The 19,187-nt window shown below is 36.3% G+C and overlaps 2 protein-coding genes across 4 annotated transcripts in view; one reads left to right on the top strand and one right to left on the bottom strand.

The window, feature by feature from the left end:
* The first annotated feature begins 61 nt into the window (after positions 1-61).
* ero1a (endoplasmic reticulum oxidoreductase 1 alpha) lies at positions 62-7,027 on the top strand. Its single transcript, XM_067366894.1, is given in 17 exon segments — positions 62-696; positions 2,221-2,340; positions 2,417-2,500; positions 2,595-2,633; positions 2,704-2,780; positions 2,887-2,960; positions 3,087-3,207; positions 3,565-3,611; positions 3,755-3,763; positions 3,838-3,864; positions 3,951-4,043; positions 4,131-4,377; positions 6,370-6,439; positions 6,524-6,610; positions 6,692-6,757; positions 6,760-6,828; positions 6,926-7,027. Coding segments are annotated over 17 exon segments (1,431 nt in total). The 5' UTR covers positions 62-597.
* gpr137c (G protein-coupled receptor 137c) overlaps positions 6,994-19,187 on the bottom strand; it is a 37,004-nt gene continuing 24,810 nt past the window's right edge. Inside the window, exons 5-7 of one of the 3 annotated variants that reach the window (XM_067368186.1) lie at positions 15,584-15,709; positions 15,226-15,350; positions 6,994-11,806 (exon numbers count right to left, since the gene is read on the bottom strand). In XM_067368186.1, coding sequence (XP_067224287.1) covers positions 11,581-11,806; positions 15,226-15,350; positions 15,584-15,709 — 477 coding nt within the window. In that variant the 3' untranslated portion in view covers positions 6,994-11,580. Of the gene's footprint in view, positions 11,810-15,225; positions 15,351-15,583; positions 15,710-19,187 lie in introns of all 3 variants that reach the window. The other 2 variants (XM_067368185.1, XM_067368187.1) reach the window with 2 other exon arrangements.

The raw sequence follows: 19,187 nt of genomic DNA on the forward strand, positions 1-19,187 counted from the left end.
CTATTCAGGCCTCACAGAGCCATCGGATTTAATTGAAAATATCTTAATTTGTGTTGTGAAGATGAACAAAGGTCTTACAGGTGTAGAACAACATGAGGGTGAGTAATGACAGAATTTTCATTTTTGGGTGAACTAACCCTCTACTTACATTTCACCATCAGAAAAATCTGATTCTGTACAGACAGACTGGAATAGCGCCTAATACTGAACTTAGTATTTGGCGACATCATGTGGAGAACTGCATGCCTTGCCATTTTCATCCAAAGAGGCGTTCCCAGTTCATTCTAGCGACATTAGAAGAGCTGATTTTACAGTTCAGCCCGACAGATTCACTGAGAATAAAATAAATCATATTTCGCGGCACAATGCTTCGTGAATGCGCGTTAGCTCCAGTTATTCATGGTAGCGGATGTCACATCGCAGCACTAGTCGTTGAGTCACGTACTTCACGTAGCGGCTGATTCAATCGGAAGTGATACGAGAGTGAACGTGTCTAACAGCGACGTGTTATTTACTTGAACTACGCACCACACTTACACCGTAACGAGTGAGCAGCAGTGTGAAGACTGGAGAAAACATTCACTGACAGACCCGTTTATGCCGAACTCAATGAAGTCCTTCATTCTGCTGTCGCTTTTACTCTCTAGCGTCCACGTGACGACCGCAGGATCCGCTGCTCACAGGTGTTTCTGTCAGGTAAGACGCACAGTATACAACATCATCACTGATAACGTTTCATCACGTTAGAAACTGATTTTGATTTAATATATGTGTCGCTAACTTAAAAATTACAATAGTTCTAAGTGTTTATTTGATCTGAAACTACAGTAATACAAAATAAATATGGTAATCTCTCGGATATACCATAGTATGTTTCCACAGTCATGGAAAATGTACATACTATTATAGATTAACTTAATATTTTAGTAAAAAGTTTTAGTAATTTTGTTGTGTTTTGTTTTTTATTTAAGATTTAGTCATTTTAGTACGATGAGAAATTTTGTTGTTAATATTTTACTTTATTTCAGTTAAAGTGTTAATTCACCCAAAAATGAATGTCGTCATTTATTATTCGCCCTCATGTTGTTCTACACCCATAAGACCTTTGTTCATCTTCAGAACACAAATTAAGATATTTTTGATAAAATCCGATGGCTCGGTGAGGCCTGTATAGACAGCGATGGTACTTCCTCTCTCAAGATTCAGAAAGCTACTAAAAACATATTTGAAACAGTTCATGTGAGTACAGTGGTTCAATATTAATATTATAAAGTGACGAGAATATTTTTTGTCCGCCAAAATAATGACTTTTTAACAATATCTAGTGATGGCGGATTTCAAAACACTGCTTTGGAGCTTTACGAATCGAATCAGTGAATCGGAGCGCCAGAGTCACGTGATTTCAGCAGTTTAGCCGTTTGATAGGAGATCCGAGTCATTGATTCGATTCGTAAAGCTCAAAAGCAGTGTTTTGAAATCGGCCATCACAAGACATTGTTAAAAAGTCATTATTTTGGGGTTTTTTGGCGCACAAAAAGTATTCTCGTCGCTTTATAATATTAAGATAGAACCATTGAACTCACATGAACTGATTTAAATATGTTTTTAGTAGCTTTATGGATCTTGAGATTTACAAAGTCATTGCTGTCAATGGAGGCCTCACTGAGCCATCGGATTTCATCAAAAATGTCTTAATTTGTGTTCTGAAGATGAATGAAGGTCTTATGGGTGTGGAACAGCATGAGGGTGAGTAATTAATGACAGAATTTCATTTTTGGGTGAACTAACACTTTAATATTTATTTTATTTCAAGTACGTAACATTTTTTTATGGTTTTAGTTTTAGTGAACTATAATAATCCTGTTTTGAAATGGTGATTTAGTGGCCCAAAAAGTAGTTTCTATCATTTTTTCTAGTTATGCTCAAATAGGCTGTTTCTTCAACTAATAACTCTTTGTGTGTGATTAAATAATATTTTTTTTAATTTTCCATATCTAGTTATCCACAAACAATATGGATGAAAAAGTGTGGCAATATATCAAGTATTATAGTATTATAATTTGAAACCGTCACCGCACCATGGTACAATCATAGTAAATTTATTTGTAAAGGGTTTTCTGAGACTGATTTTTAATGTCGTTTTGCGAATAAACCTGATTAACCAGTTGATGTCAAAAAGTGTGACACTTGATTGATTAACTGGTCTCATTTCGTTTGTAGGTCACTGGGACTCTTGATGATTGTGCTTGTGATGTTGAGACCATCGACAGTTTCAACAACAAGGAAATCTTCCCCAAACTACAGAAACTACTATCATCTGATTATTTCCGGTTTTACAAGGTGATTTTATTGATGACAATACAGTGAAAATCTTGATTCATTGTTGATCTCTAATATTCAGTAGTATGCTCCTCAGGTCAATCTGAACAACCCCTGCCCGTTCTGGACAGACCACAGCCAGTGTGGACTCAAATACTGTGCTGTGAAACCGTGCACACCGGTGAGCTTTGCGAAGTTCATTCAGATGATTTTGTCTTGAGGGATTTTGTATGTGACTTGTAGACTAAAAAGGCTCCTTGTGTCTTTCTGTGCAGGGTGAAGTACCAGAGGGCCTGAAATCCAGCAGTTATAAGGTATTAGAAAGTCATATAATGTATATTGTGCATATTTGTCTTGTTGGATGTTGATTATTTTTCCAAACAGTATTCAGAAGAAGCTAGTGAGGATCTAGAGAAATGTGAGAAGGTAGAGAAACTTGGAGCCGTCAACGGTTCTCTGAGGTTTGTGTTAAAAGTGTTGCACCATCTATGACTCAAGAATACCCAAGATTTCTTTACGTTTTGACCTTTTTTTGTGCGAGTTCTCACTCAGTGTTTCTCTGTGTAGTGATGAGACACTTCAGGCGCTTCAAGAGTGGAAGAAACACGATGATGAATCAGAACGTTTCTGCATGTTGGATGGTAGTTTGTTAGTTTGATCAAATAATCTGCTTTTTATCTGAGGTGCCTGATAATTGGTACACATTGAGCTACAAGACCAGAATGCTCCACAGGCTGCATCATTGATTTTTCTTTTTCTTTTTTCAGATGAGGACTCACCTGAATCACAGTATGTCGATCTCCTGCTGAACCCGGAGCGTTTCACCGGCTATAAAGGACCAGAAGCCTGGCGGATCTGGAACAGCATATATGAGGAGAACTGCTTCAAGTAAAGAGTCATGGTCACACTTATTCTGATCAGTGTGCAAATTATTCAGTGACCTTTTAGGAGGTCAACTTATAAAGGAATTTCTGTCAAGTTTGTCTTTCAAATTGACTTTTAGTACTCTTAGAGTAGTGAGCCAACCATTAGCTATCCTTGTGGTCTTTTGATATTTACCTGTGATGTATGTCAATAACATATAAACGACCACAACTTCTCGCGAGTTTAGTGCACTCTGACTTTAACACTCAGACCTTTCCTGATTATTTGTAAATTTGATTAGAAATAGATCTGACTTTAATATTTTTGACTATTTTTGCATACTGCTGTAACAACTGCCATCCTTTTTTGTATCTTTTTCAGACCGTATTCAGTTAAGCGACCGCTGAATCCTTTGGCGTCTAACAGTGGTGAGCATTTATTAAAATTTGTCAGTTTTGAAGCATTGATGATTGATTTTTGAGTACACACTATAGATCAAATCCATGCCACAGATCAAATAGTGATGCTCATGACCCATAATCCTCTCTCTCTTTCTTTCTGTCCACTTTAGGAGATGATGGTAAGGTCTTGTTCTTCAAATCCATTTAACCAGTTTGATCAACTAGATATTGACAAATCCATTTCTTATTAAAGGGCAGGGTTTCTATCGCTGGCTGGAGGGTAAGTGACTCTTAAAGCTGTTCTATTTTATATGCACTACTGTATATTATGTTCCTTACATGTCCCTGTTGTTGTTGTTTCTCCAGGATTGTGTGTGGAGAAACGAGCTTTCTTCAGGCTGATCTCAGGACTGCATTCCAGTATAAACATTCACCTGAGTGCCAGATATCTACTAGATGGTGAGTACTACTTGTTGGTTTCATTTTAATTATTAAAAATATTTCTGGCACTTGTCAAGTGTTAAATTGTTTGATTTATTTGGTCAGAAAACTGGTTCGAAATGAAGTGGGGTCACAATGTGTCCGAGTTCCAGCTAAGGTTTGACGAGGAGCTGACAGAAGGGGAGGGGCCAAAGAGGCTACGCAACCTCTACTTCCTGTACCTGATTGAGCTCCGTGCTCTGACCAAAATTCTACCGTATTTTGAACGTTCCACCTTCAATTTGTACACCGGCCAGCCAACACAAGACAACGAGAACAAGAAACTGCTTTTAGAGCTCCTCCATGTGGCCAAGTAAGAGCATTGCAATGGTTGCATAAAATATAACCAACCCATTTAGAGTTTTTTTTTTTTTTTTTTTTTTGTGATTGAGCTATTAATAGTTTTATTTAGGTAATATGTTTACTTTTTTTTTTTTTTTTTTTTTTTTAGCTAAAGACTAGAATAATCTATGCGATTTTTGCCCAGATCTGCCTTGATTTGCAGAATAAGAGGCAATAGTTGCCAAAAGTCAGAGCAAGCCTGCAGATTTTAGCCCTGTTTTAGCCCTGATGAAGGCTTGTGTGCTGTTAACTGTGGAAACGCATCATCACAGTCTGTGAAAAGGCTCCATTTTAGAACACATATTATTTTAATTTGTCATTCGTCTCCTAGCAACATTGGGAGTAGTGCAGGGGTTTACAAACTGGGATCCAGGAACCCTCAAGGGGCTGCAAGGGAGTGACAAAGTGTCCTTAGAAATTTCTAGAAAATAAATGAAAGAAAATTAAATAAATAAATAAATAATAAGATTAAAATAAGTAAATAAATTAGTTTTAAATAAATTAAATGAGAAAAAATTGTATTAAAATAAATAAACTTATCATAGTGAATATAAAAATATATAACACAGTAATAGAAAATAATTTAATATTGATTATAAAATACATTTTCAGTGTATAAATTGGGTGTTTATAAAAGATACATGCATTTTTAAAGGGTTAGTTCACCCCAAAATGAAAGTCAACAGTATAGGAGACTGACAGGGAAGAGGTCAGTCGGATCAGGGATCAGAGGTCAGGGAAGAGAAGATTTTGTTGAATAAAGTTATTATTTTTGTTTGTTTTTGCACACAAAAAGTATTCTCGTCGCTTCATAACATTAAGGTTGAACCACTTTAGTCACATGGACTATTTTAAAGGTGCCCTAGAACTTTTTTTTAAAGATGTAATATATGTCTAAGGTGTCCCCTGAATGTGTCTGTGAAGTTTCAGCTCAAAATACCCCATAGATTTGTTTCAATTCATTTTTTTAACTGCCTATTTTGGGGCATAATTAGAAATGAGCCGATTCAGGGTGTGTGGCCCTTTAAATCTGGTGCTCCACTTCCCTCAAAATGGATCTTTACAAAGTGTTCGTCGTTTTCTGAATGAGTTTGATGGTGCTCCGTGGCTAACGGCTAATGCTACACTGTTGGAGAGATTTATAAAGAATGAAGTAGTGTTTATGAATTATACAGACTGCAAGTGTTTAATAATGAAAATAGCGACGGCTCTTGTCTCCGTGAGTACAGTAAGAAACGATGGTAACTTTAACCACAAACATTTAGAAAGACAGTTTACAAATATCACTAAAAATATCATGTAATTATGGATCATGTCAGTTATTATCGCTCCATTTTTCACTATTGTTCTTGCTTGCTTACCTAGTCTGATGATTCAGCTGTGCACATCCAGACGTCCTGCCCTTGTCTAATGCGTGAACATGGGCTGGCATATGCAAATATTGGGGGCGTACATATTAATGATCACGACTGTTACGTCACAGTCGGTGTTATGTTGAGATTCGCCTGTTCTTCGGAGGTCTTTTAAACAAATGAGATTTATATAAGAAGGAGGAAACAATGGAGTTTGAAACTCACTGTATGTCATTTCCATGTCCTGAACTCTTGTTATTCAACTATGCTGAGGTAAATTCAGTTTTTGAATCTAGGGCACCTTTAACAATGTCTTTACTTTCTGGGCCTTGAAAGTGGTTATACTGTTGCATTCTATCGGAGGTCAGAAAGCTCTCTGATTTCATCAAAAATCTCTTTAATTTGTGTTCCGAAGATGAGCGAAAGTCTTCTGGGTTTGGAACGACATGACGTACTTAATGACAGAAATTTCATTTTTGGGTGCTCTATCCCTTTAAGTTTTAGGATGGGGTCCCCTTACACAAGGAGGAGGATGATATTTGGGGGTCTGTGGCATCTAAAAGATGTATTAGTCTATTCCAGTCTTAATTCAACCAATTCTTTATTTGCAGATCCTTTCCATTGCATTTTGATGAGACTGCTCTATTTGCTGGAAATAAGAAGGAAGCCATGAAACTAAAGGTCAGTGGCTCTTTTCCAAGTTTGCTATAATAACAATGTTACAGAATGTACATTTTTAAAGTAGTAATGAATCTCTGACCATAGGAAGACTTTAAGCTCACCTTTAAGAACATCTCACGTATCATGGATTGTGTTGAATGCTTTAAATGCAGACTTTGGGGCAAATTGCAGGTAAGACAACAAAGATGGTGACGGGAAACCAGATGATGTTATTTGTGCTGTTATATGAAGTTCATTGAATGTCTCTCTTAGACCCAGGGCCTGGGAACTGCACTGAAAATCCTGTTCTCAGAAAGGCAAATAGAGGCCATGCCCAACACAAGCAACACCAATCCATCATTTCAGCTGAGCCGGCAGGAAATTGTGTCTTTGTTCAATGCTTTTGGAAGGTACGTCATTCAGAAGCACTGAATATTTATTTTTGTCCAAATATACTTATTTTAAATGTCTTTCATGTGTCTTGTGTATTTGTTTGTTTGTTTTCAGGATCTCCACAAGTGTTAGAGAGTTGAAGAACTTTCGGTCGCTGTTGTCAAAGCTCAAACAGTGACTGTAAAAGTCGAGAACTTGATGTCTATAATCACATGACATGGCAGAATTATTTCCTTTGGGGTTGATAAATTACTGTTGTCAGAATATTTTATACCAGTTGTTGCTAAGTGCAGTTTATCAGATCTGCACTGTTTTACCCCATAAGAACTGAGCACTGGAGTCTCGAAACTGTAATGTTAGGGCTAATTTTGCACTATTTCATGAAAAATACATTTTTACAAATGACATGTTAATATAAGACACTGAATAGACGACCAAAATTATTGTAGTTTTAATGTATTGTAGCTTCTCGGAAACTCAGTGGAAATACATAAATGGTTTACAAGAGGGACATAAAACACTTTATGTATTTTGCATAATATAAAGTCAAGGTGGCATTTCTTTAGAGGTGTAATATATTTGTTTTTTTGGAAATGACCACTTTAAGAAAATGGAAGTCAAATTTGTGGATAAAATTGCTGTGTTGTCATTTTTTAATATATGCCTTAGCACCTATATTTTGTGAGCATTTTTTTGAGAGATCAGTGTTTTATTTTAAATATTGTGATATATATATTTTTTTTTTCTTTCAAAAAGAGAGATCTTTTATTTTGGACATTGTTTTTTCTCATAAACACTCCAGATGTGTGTATTGAGTTATGCAAACACATGTGCTTTCCATTTATTTTTTAATGAATGTTAATGTGTCTTAGGGAGGCTTATTTGTGTCTTATTTTATACTTTGCTTTATACATTTGCATTTATTTACTTTACACTTCAGTGCATTCAGTGTGTGTACATTTAATCAGTATATGTGTTCCTTGGGAATTAAATCCATGCCATTGTTAGTTCTACAATCTACCGCTTGAGCTGCAGAATGAGGTTTGACTTAACCTGAATTCAGCAATTAAATTCATTAATAGCATGTAATGCAAAGTGCTGAATCAAACATTGAATACACAGCTGACGATCTTAGAGGTGCATGGACCCAAGATTAACAGGCTCCTAATTTAAGCTGTTCCATGAGACTCAATGAGATCTAACCACTACAAATTCAATTGTGGCCTGCAGTTCAGCCAAGAAACGAAAACACAATTATGTTAGACATTTATCAAGATAAATGAACACTAGTATCTTGAATGGAAAACACTGAAGATAAAGAAATACTTTAGATCTGGAGTTGAAAAAAAAAAAATACAGTGGGTACGGAAAGTATTCAGACCCCCTTAAATTTTCCACTCTTTGTTATATTTGCAGCCATTTGCTAAAATCATTTAAGTACATTTTTCCCTCATTAATGTACACACAGCACCCCATATTCACAGAATTGTTGACATTTTTGCAGATTTATTAAAAAAAGAAAAACTGAAATATCACATGGTCCTAAGTATTCAGACCCTTTGCTCAGTATTTAGTAGAAGCACCCTTTTGATCTAATACAGCCATGAGTCTTCCTCCTTGCAGATCCTCTCCAGTTCTGTCAGGTTGGATGGTAAACATTGGTGGACAGCCATTTTTAGGTCTCTCCAGAGATGCTCTATTGGGTTTAAGTCAGGGCTCTGGCTGGGCCATTCAAGAACAGTCACGGAGTTGTTGTGAAGACACTCCTTCGTTATTTTAGCTGTGTGCTTAGGGTCATTGACTTGTTGGAAGGTAAACCTTCGGCCCAGTCTGAGGTCCTGAGCACTCTGGAGAAGGTTTTCGTCCAGGATATCCATGAAAAACACCCCCACAGCATGATGATGCCACCACCATGCTTCACTGTTGGGACTGTTTTGGACAGGTGATGAGCAGTGCCTGGTTTTCTCCACACATACCTCTTAGAATTAAGGCCAAAAAGTTCTATCTTGGTCTCATCAGACCAGAGAATCTTATTTCTCACCATCTTGGAGTCCTTCAGGTGTTTTTTAGCAGACTCCATGCGGGCTTTCATGTGTTGCACTGAGGAGAGGCTTCCGTCGGGCCACTCTGCCATAAAGCCCCGACTGGTGGAGGGCTGCAGTGATGGTTGACTTTCTCCAACTTTCTCCCATCTCCCGACTGCATCTCTGGAGCTCACCCACAGTGATCTTTGGGTTCTTCTTTACCTCTCTCACCAAGGCTCTTCTCCCCCGATAGCTCAGTTTGGCCAGACGGCCAGCTCTAGGAAGGGTTCTGGTCATCCCAAACGTCTTCCATTTAAGGATTATGGAGGCCACTGTGCTCTTAGGAACCTTAAGTGCAGCAGAAATTTTTTGTAACCTTGGCCAGATCTGTGCCTTGCCACAATTCTGTCTCTGAGCTCTTCAGGCAGTTCCTTTGACCTCATGATTCTCATTTGCTCTGACATGCACTGTGAGCTGTAAGGTCTTATATAGACAGGTGTGTGGCTTTCCTAATCAAGTCCAATCAGTATAATCAAACACAGCTGGACTCAAATGAAGGTGTAGAATCATCTCAAGGATGATCAGAAGAAATGGACAGCACCTGAATTAAATATATGAGTGTCACAGCAAAGGGTCTGAATACTTAGGACCATGTGATATTTCAGTTTTTCTTTAATAAAGCTGCAAAAAAAGAGTGAAAAAATTTAAGGGGGTCTGAATACTTTCCGTACCCACTGTACATGTATACAATATAATACATATTTTAGATGATTTTGTGTACACACACACACACACAATGCTAAACACTGAGCTTTTAATTATCTTAACCAAAAATTATTGGTCAGGATATTAGTGAAATTTAAGCAAATGCACTACTTAAAAAGCCATTGCGATAATGACGTTTTGGCTGAATATGGGAAGTTTGACCAATGTTTTGTGATTAAAATGGTTAAGACCATTAAAATAACTAAATATTTTGCCATTTTTGGCTTGGCCTTTTTTTTTCTGTATTAATCTTCATACCAAATGACCCAGACTTTACACCAAACCCGTTTTTAAAACAGTGCAATAAAACTTTATTTTTTTTTTTATGGTAGTGCTTGTGTACATTTTTAATGAACTATGAACATGGGTAAACAAGTTACATTCATTGCCCTCAAACAAAAAAATAAAGGCTTTACTTGCTCTTTTGCGAGATTCAAGAGTTGATATGACAGATTTCACAGTAACATTTTTCAGACCAGACTCATTTATAAATTAATAAAAAATAAAAACAAACCTACCAACTCATACACATCCCCGTCCTTTCTGCGGTTTGTCAGGAAATGAAACCCAAATCAGCATTCGATTAAACTCACAACTTTTCCATCAATTAACGCACCATGTTCGCTAATATGTGAAAAGCTTTGCTACACACCATCTGGCAGAAAGCAAGGAAGCAGGCCAAATTAAAATGTCCAAATCAATGAAAATCATCCACTTTTTTAATACAGCATACACAAAATCCTGCAAGACGCAATTTAAAAAAAAACACATTTTAAAAATAAATCCAATAATAGAGCAGGTGCATATGGCGTTTCAACCATACAGCTGCCTATTCATCATATTTACACCACATCTGATGATTGCTTCAGCCAAATGATTGTTGATATCTTATACACAGCTCATAACATATGGAGCAGCAAATTAGGGGATAAAAAATTAGCTTTTTTTTTGCTAAAACACAAAACAATTACATTTCAGGGAATTGGAAGGGGTCGCTTCATTTAAGCTGGATATGGGGCACTGATTGCTGACCAATCACGCTCCTGAAATACAATTATACAGGAATGATGATATAAAGCTTATGAAACATGTTCAATACAAACATTAATTTTGTGCAACATGTTTTCGTCTAGGAAAATCATACAATGGCACCATTTCAGGCATCCCTGGAGAATGATATACTAGATTTCGACTACTGATATACGTGGGTAAATTCATCCACAAGCCCACAGTGTCCTTCAAAAGAAAAATACCAAAATATTAGAGGATGTAAGTAGAGTTAGTCTTGGTACTCACACTTGGTACATTTGAATACACTAGATCTCAGTCGTCGGTCCAGGGATTGTGGGAATCAGGTGTCTTTTTGTCTTTGGGAAGCATGGACATCTACTACCATAGAGGCTCAGGGGTCAAGCCTGGATTTAAGCATGGGCTCTTTGGCAACACAATAAAAACGTTAAAAGGAAAATCAAGAAAGAGTCACATGGATTTCATGTGAATGTCAGTGCACGTTTGGTCCTAGTACCGACGGATCCAGAATGCTCTTTCACTTGCTCGGTCATGATCTTTCTCAAAGACAAAGGAATATAAAAAGCATACCCCCCAAATAAGGAAAATTCTCACCACTTTCTGGCCTTCAACTATTCCAACTGATCCAAATATGAAATATAGACCCACAGTAAGTGCAAAAAGCACATCCCAACTCACAGAGGGGAGTCCATGTGCTGAAGTTAATAGCGACAGAGTTCTGAACCCCTGGAAAGGTGATGGAATGAATGATTTTCGGAAATGAGAACATCAAAGAAAGAAGAAAATCTGGTCCATTTGGTCCAAATAGAGCCTCCCCCCCTCGCCTTCGAATTGTCCCTTTGGATGTGGGCAGATAAATTGACTGAGGGGGAAGACAACCATGAAGCATTGCTCAGTGATGTCCCGGCTGAGCCGAACCTCAGACTAGATCGATCCACAGAAGGATCTGCATTAGTTCTGAGGGGTGGCGTAGTGTGTATGGGAGGTTGAGTAGTAGTTCTGGGGGGTGGAATAGTAATTGTGGTGTTGGTTGGTCTGAATGTTGCCGTAGGCAAACAGAAGAGGGGCGGTTGATGTTTGGGGGCCGTTCAGCAGGTGAGGGATCGCTGTAAGGCTGCCATTCCTCTGGATAGAGCCGTACCAACTTGGGCCCGTCTGTGGCGTGGACGACAGGATACTGCTGGAAAACAGAACCGTAAGACTTAAAGGGTTAGTTCTCCCAAAAATGAAAATTATGTCATTAATGACTCACCCTCATGTCGTTCCAAACCCGTAAGACCTCCGTTAATCTTTGGAACACAGTTTAAGATATTTTAGATTTAGTCCGAGAGCTTTCTGTCCCTCCATTGAAAGTGTATGTACGGTGTACTGTCCATGTCCAGAAAGGTAATAAAAACATCATCAAAGTAGTCCATGTGACACCAGTGGGTTAGTTAGAAGTTTTTGAAGCATCTAAAATACATTTTGGTCCAAAAATAACAACAACTACAACTTTATTCAGCATTGTCCTCTCTTTCGGGTCTGTTGTATATCCACAGTGACGCCGCTTCTTCTATGGCGGTTGGCATCTAGCTTATTGGTGCATTACCGCCCCCTTCTGCTCCAGACGGTGACGCGATTAGGACATCCGCGACATGCACACTTACGCTCCATTTTAAAAAAATATAGCAATACCAAAATACAAACAATGTAGAATAGCTTGAATACAGCGTGCATCTCCCTCAGACTGTAAATGAAGCTCGGGCGTCAGCAGCATCACTGTCCGGAGCAGAAGGGGGCGGTAATGCACCAATAAGCTGGATGCCAACTGCCATAGAAGAAGAAGAAGCAGAGTCGCTGTGGATATACACAGCCCCGGAAGAAGAAGACAATGCTGAATAAAGTCGTAGTTTTTGTTTTTGTACTTTGATGATGTTTTTATTACCTTTCTGGACATGGACAGTATACCGTACATACACTTTCAAAGGAGGGACAGAAAGCTCTCGGACTAAATGTGTTCCGAAGATTAACGAAGGTCTTACGGGTTTGGAATGACATGAGGGTGAGTCATTAATGACATAATTTCCATTTTTGGTTGAACTAACCCTTTAAGACCCATTCACACTAAGGACGTTAACTATAACTATATTTAAAGCTACAATACATAGATTTTTCGCCGCTAGAGGTCGCCTATTCAAAATAAAAGCATAACTTGATGACGCAGAGTTTGAGTGTGGAATCTTGGGAAATGTTGTCTTCACCTCAAAGCCAGTGGAAAAGAATCGGAACGGGACTCGAGCAGAAATCAAGTTCATGGATGAGATTATTAACATTACTGTAGTATGAAGCAGAGCAGGGCGAGTGATGTTGGAGCTGTGGGCGAGACGAGACGAACACGAGCAGCTGAACTTTTATTATGCTGCAGTTGCTGCTTCCGCTTCTTCCGATTAAGCGTATGAGGTAACGCAGCGCTGTTTATCATATTAGGGTACATTCGAGTGTGTTGAAAATGATGTTATGACGTTACTCTGTGCATTCGCTCAGTGGCTGCTGTGAGACACTGCAGTACGATAGATCGATTTTAGAATATCATATTAATGCTGGATGGCTTGTGTTGATAAATGGCATGCAATTCATTTTAAAACGTATTGTATGATGGAGAAAATTCTGTATTAGCTACTTGACAAAATAGTGTTTTCTCTGAGGCATGGTAAAAGCACGGTACTCTCGGAAAATCAAGAAAAATAGATTTAAATAATAAGACTAAACGTGTTGAGCTATATAACAATAATTAATTTTCTGTCCCGTATCCTTGGTTAAAATTGCAATTTTCTCATGATTTACAAATAGTTGGAAATATTTGGGATATTGTAAGTACTCAACTGAACAAAATATACAACACTGGCCTAGTGGTTTTTGGATATTTTACTGCATATTGTGCCTTTAACTATAACTATATTTTTTCAAGCCGATGAACAATAAAACATTGACAGCCAATCAGAATCCATCCTTCTTTAAAGAAATAGATCATTTAAAGCAGCAGAAAACAAAACCGCAGCGCACGCTCAGAATAAACAGAACAATATCGTCTGCGGGTCTGGACGATAATGTAGTTATTGTTATAGTCATCTTTACAGTTATCGTTGTTGGTGTGAATGGTCCTTCAGAGATATAATTTAACCGATGTATAAATTAAAAGTAAATTAAAGGAATAGTTTACTAAAGAAAGAAAGTCATTCGGGTTTGGAAAGACATGAAGGTGCGTCAGGGCCCAAAGACTGTAACTAAAATGGTCGCAAATGCAACTAAAAAAATAAACATTTGTGAGTGACAATAATTTAAAATCTATAGTCACAATTGCCTTTTACAAACAAACAACTCTTTGAACTGGTTCTGTTACACTTTATTTTAAGGTTTCCGTGTTACAGTGTAATTATACATTTAAGTACTGATTAAAAATAATAAATACATGTACTTACAATAGGGTTATAGTTAGGATTAGAGTTTGGTTTAGGGTTAGTTGCATGTATTATGCTTAATTTATAGTTAATTCAATTTACTATACATTTAACAAAAGACACTGTAAAATAAAGTGGTCACTGGCCACTGAATCACTGATGAAACAGCCTTGAACTTGCTCATGAGCTTTGAATCAGACATGGTGAGTCATTCAAGCAATAGACCCATTTCACATTTCCGGGTTTCTCAGAAGCAGACGTCATCATGTGTTTCCATTCACGCAAATAGCAAAAGACTCCACAATAGTGTTTTTATAACTTTCAAAAAGAGAGAAATGTAAAAACGGCAGTCAGAAGAGAGAAAGATGTATTTTTTTACCGATAGCCGTTGTATTAAGTGTTAACTAGTTTTTAGTAATTTGATGCAATGATAATATAATGTTAAAAAAATTAAAATATAAAAAACTTTGCAGGATTTACAATAATTATGACCGTTAAAGCACGTCTAGGGTTTAAAAGTGACTCTCTCAGTCATTTTCAGTTACTCTAGTATTCAAAAGTTTGGGGTCAGTAAGATTTGTTAGTATTCATTTTTAGAAATGAATACTTTTATTTACCAATAATGCATTAAATTGATCAAAAGTAACAGTAACGTTGTTACAAACATTTGTATTTCAAATAAATCTTTCTATTCATAAAACAATTGTGAAAAAAAAAAATGCATCATGGTTGTTACAATAATATTAAGCAGCACAACTTTTTCAACTGTGATAACTTATCACAGGAATAAATTACATTTTAAAACATATTAAAATACAAAACAGTATTTTAAATTATAATATTTCACAATATAACCGTTTTACTATATTTTTGATCAAACAAATGCAGCCTCGGTGAGCATAGAGACTTATTTAAAAAATATTCAAAAACCAACCCCAAACTTTTGAACGGTAAAGTACGTCTGATTCAAAAATTAATCTATTACTTACTGACCTAAACTGTCTAAAAAAATAAGTCATTATTTTGTTTCATTTCAGGGGCCGATGGCTCCCATACTGTGTAAATACATTTTGGATGAACTATTCCTTTAATAACTTCATAACCTATAAGTAACTATAACAGTCCCATCTTTGAAAAGATAAAACTTGACTAAACACACCTGCATCTCTCTCCTCGGGAAGTTGTGTTTCTAGACAGATCGTCGTCACTATCATAACGCCGTGGGTTGTCAAAGAAATACGCCCTGGAACTAAAGCTGTGACTGTTGATCATGCCACCCGGTGTCTGCGGAAACAATGTATACAAAATATAAATAAAACCATATGATTAGCCCAACACAGCAGCACGGGATGTTGTTTTCAGTGAGGCAGACGTATGAGTAATTAATTCTATCTGACAGGAAAACAGCTCTCCATTGGGGCTTAAAAAGCCAACTGCAGGCTCTCGTCATTGAGTAAGTGTCCAGCTGTGATATTGACAGACGGATTTAGAGAAAAGAGACAGGATTAGACTTTCACCAGGTTCTGATTGGGCCGCTGAACTCTGAAGAATAACACCACCAGACTGGTGGGCAGCAACTCCCAGAAGAACAGGATGATCCCAAAGACCACATAGGCTTCCCCATTGATCTTCTCTGCATCCGCCTGGAGACACAAACACAACGCAAGACAAATTTAACACTGAGAAGTTTCCACTTCTGACCATATTGATGTATCGATACACTTTAAGGCCAAAAGACCTTAGAGTAGAGACAAGTCTGATTATTGTTAACTAAAAATTTTCCTACATTGAAATAAAGAAATAAAATAAAATATAAACATTAGATGAAAAACTTATTCTTAAATGAAAATTAAAAATGTTGGCGTAGCAACTTATGCGCTATTTGACTGAATGTTCACTTGTGATTTTATAACATAATGTACCTTAAAAAAAAAAAAAAAAAAAAAACGTAAAAATGTAATACATTTGTGCAGATCTCAGAGTTAAACTGTGTCAGGAAAAAAAAAAAAAAAAAAAACTTAATTATATCAGATAACACTTAAGCGAAACATGGTCAGGTCAAAGTGTCTGAACAATTTTTGGTTCCAAATTTTATCAATTTTACTGTTAGTACATTGTATGAAGAATTTTTGGGTATAATATGTCACAGTTTACTTTATTTTGTTATCCTCACTTACATAAATGAACTATAGTGTCCTGCACCCACTAGTAAAAATATATCAAAAATATCTGAATAATTTTTGGTTTGACTGTATTTCTAAGCAATCTGACTTCTACTATGTTTTTATACGAAAACATAATGTTATCAAAATGTGTTATCTTGTTCTAGCAAGAACTGATAAAATTATAAATGGGAATTCAACATGCACCAACTTTCTTCTCAAACTTGTAATGACAAGTTTGAGCACTTATTTATACCATATATACAGTGAAATATAATTATATTGATATTTCCTATTTTGTTTATTATTTTTATTTAGTAATACTAACAATCATAATAAAAAATAACAGTAACACTTTACAATAAGGTTCATTAGTTAAACAATGTATTAACTAACATGAACTAATCATGATTAATACATTTGTTACTGTATTTACTAATCTTCGTTAAAGTTAATGAAAATACAGTTGTTCATTGTTTGTTCATGTTAGTTCACAGTGCATTAACTAATGTTAACAAGATTTTAATAATGTATTAGTAAATGTTGAAATTAACATATACAGCATTTATTCATCTTTGTTAAAGTGCAGTTCATTATTAGTTCATGTTAACCAATGTAGTTAACTGAACCTTATTGTAAAGTGTTACCAAAAAAGATATATAATTATGATCACAAATTTTCTGCCAAATTGTGCAGCCCTACAAACAAGTACAGCATTTTAAACTGCAATCTTTATCAGAAAAATAGCAATCCGTTTTTCCCCCAAATCATGCCATCCTAGAAGATAGCACCAAAAGCACAAACAAATATCTGCAAAAAGACAACACAGGACAAAGAAAGATGTATACACTCCCAGAGTTACCAAATTCTGACAACACTTTTGCACAGGACAGACAAGTGGCTTTATGAAGAATAAGTAACCAGACAGCCACCCAAACATAAGCAGCTGAGTCAGAGAAGGGGGCAGGCCGATCAGGGGAACCTCGGCTTCCTGACGGCCGTCTCAGAGGTGAACCCAAACTAGGTCACCACCAGGCAGCCATGCTTTCTGCACAGCAGCCTTGCCTGGGTTATTTATAGCAAAACAAAGACCTTTCCCCCACAGAGCCCATATCCGTCTAAATCCCCTCAAATGGATGGTTTCTATGGGGCACTGCGCAAAGAAGCATAATCCATGTTGAATTACTTTATTTTGAATGAATGAAGTCAACATCTCTTTTTATAAAACAACACAAGGTACAAAAACTCATTTGTAAATATGCAACAAAAACCATAATCTGTAATTCAATACACAGCATGTATTATACTCTAAAATACAAATCTACCACACGCACAGAATGTCAACTCTTGAAGGATACAGTACTAAATCAGGGCACACAAGAATTAGTAACTATGACATACATAAATGCATAATAACTTCATAAATCTCACATTAAGGTGAAAACAACATTGATTATTAACTCAAACAGCTGTGCCACACTAGCAGCAGTGATCTCTCTGAGACTTGTTTATCTGGGACAGTGAAAGTTCAATGAGGGTTTATCAGTGTTATGCTTCCTACATATACTACCGTTCAAAAGTTTAGGGTCGGTAAGATTTTTTTCATGTTTTTGAAAGAATCTTTTATTCTCACCTGCAGGCTGGATTTATTTGATCAATAATACAGTAAAAACAGTAAGAATGTGAAATATTGTTACAATTTTTAAATATATTTGAAAATGTTATTTATTCCTTTGATGGCAAAGCTGAATTTTCAGCATCATTACTCCAGTCTTCAGTGTCACATGATCCTTCAGAAATCATTCTAGCATGCTGATTTGCTGCTCAAGAAACATTTCTTATTATTATCAATGTTGTAAACAGTTGTGCTGCTTAGTATTTTTGTGAAAACGTAATACTTTATTAGGATTCTTTCATGATTAGAAAGAAGTGCATTTATTTGAAATAGAAATCTTTTGTAACATTTTAAATATCTTTATTGTCACTTTTCATCAATTTAATGCATCCTTGCTGAATAGAAGTATGAATTATTAAGCTGAATTAAGTATTAGATATTATATATTATATTATATTATATTATATTATATTATATTAATTATATTATATTATATTATATTATATTATATTATATTATATTATATTATATTATATTATATTATATTATATTATATTATATTATAATACTGACCCCAAACCTTTGAACAGCAGTGTATAGTAGTGTAGAGATACAATTTGTTGTCAATGTTGTCAACATTTTATAGCATTCTTTAGTGTAGAACTGTTAAAGGGTTCATATCATGCATTGTTTTTTTCTATACTTCATTAAAGATACACTAGTACTACAGAACTTTGGCCTCTGTATCACCATCTGCGTTTATAACATAACATTTCATGTCACTTGCATAGTAGTTATTTCACAGCTGTTCTTTGTATCGGATATTGTGAATTGTGAATCTGCATTGTTATCGGTAATCACCATAATAGAGAGATTCTATCATACTGTCAAGAGCCACAGACTGTAAGAAAAACTGTCAGAAAAGTGTATAAAAGAAAAAAATCTCATCTGAGTAAGTATGTATCATATTTCCCATTGTGGTTTAGATCCTATTTTGGTGCAGGCTCTTTCGCTTTACCCTTTTTTGCTCACAGACTCTGCTTTTTTGCTGACGAGAATACTTTGTGAACAAAAACAAAACAAAAGTAATGACTTTATTCAACAATTTCTTCTCTTCCCTGTCAGTCTCCTACGCTGTTTATGTTGTAAACACAGTGCAGCGCTTCCGGGTTCTACATCAGAACGCCAGCTCAGTATTGGCCGCATCACACGCATACCTCTTGCCGCTCACGTGAACAGCGTCACCCAATAATGAGCCGGCGTTCTGATGTAGAACCCGGAAGCGCTGCACTGTGTTTACAACATCAACAGCGTAGGAGACTGACAGGGAAGAGAAGAAATTGT

The sequence above is a fragment of the Chanodichthys erythropterus genome, chromosome 18, assembly GCF_024489055.1.
Source record: "Chanodichthys erythropterus isolate Z2021 chromosome 18, ASM2448905v1, whole genome shotgun sequence".
NCBI lineage: Eukaryota > Metazoa > Chordata > Actinopteri > Cypriniformes > Xenocyprididae > Chanodichthys > Chanodichthys erythropterus.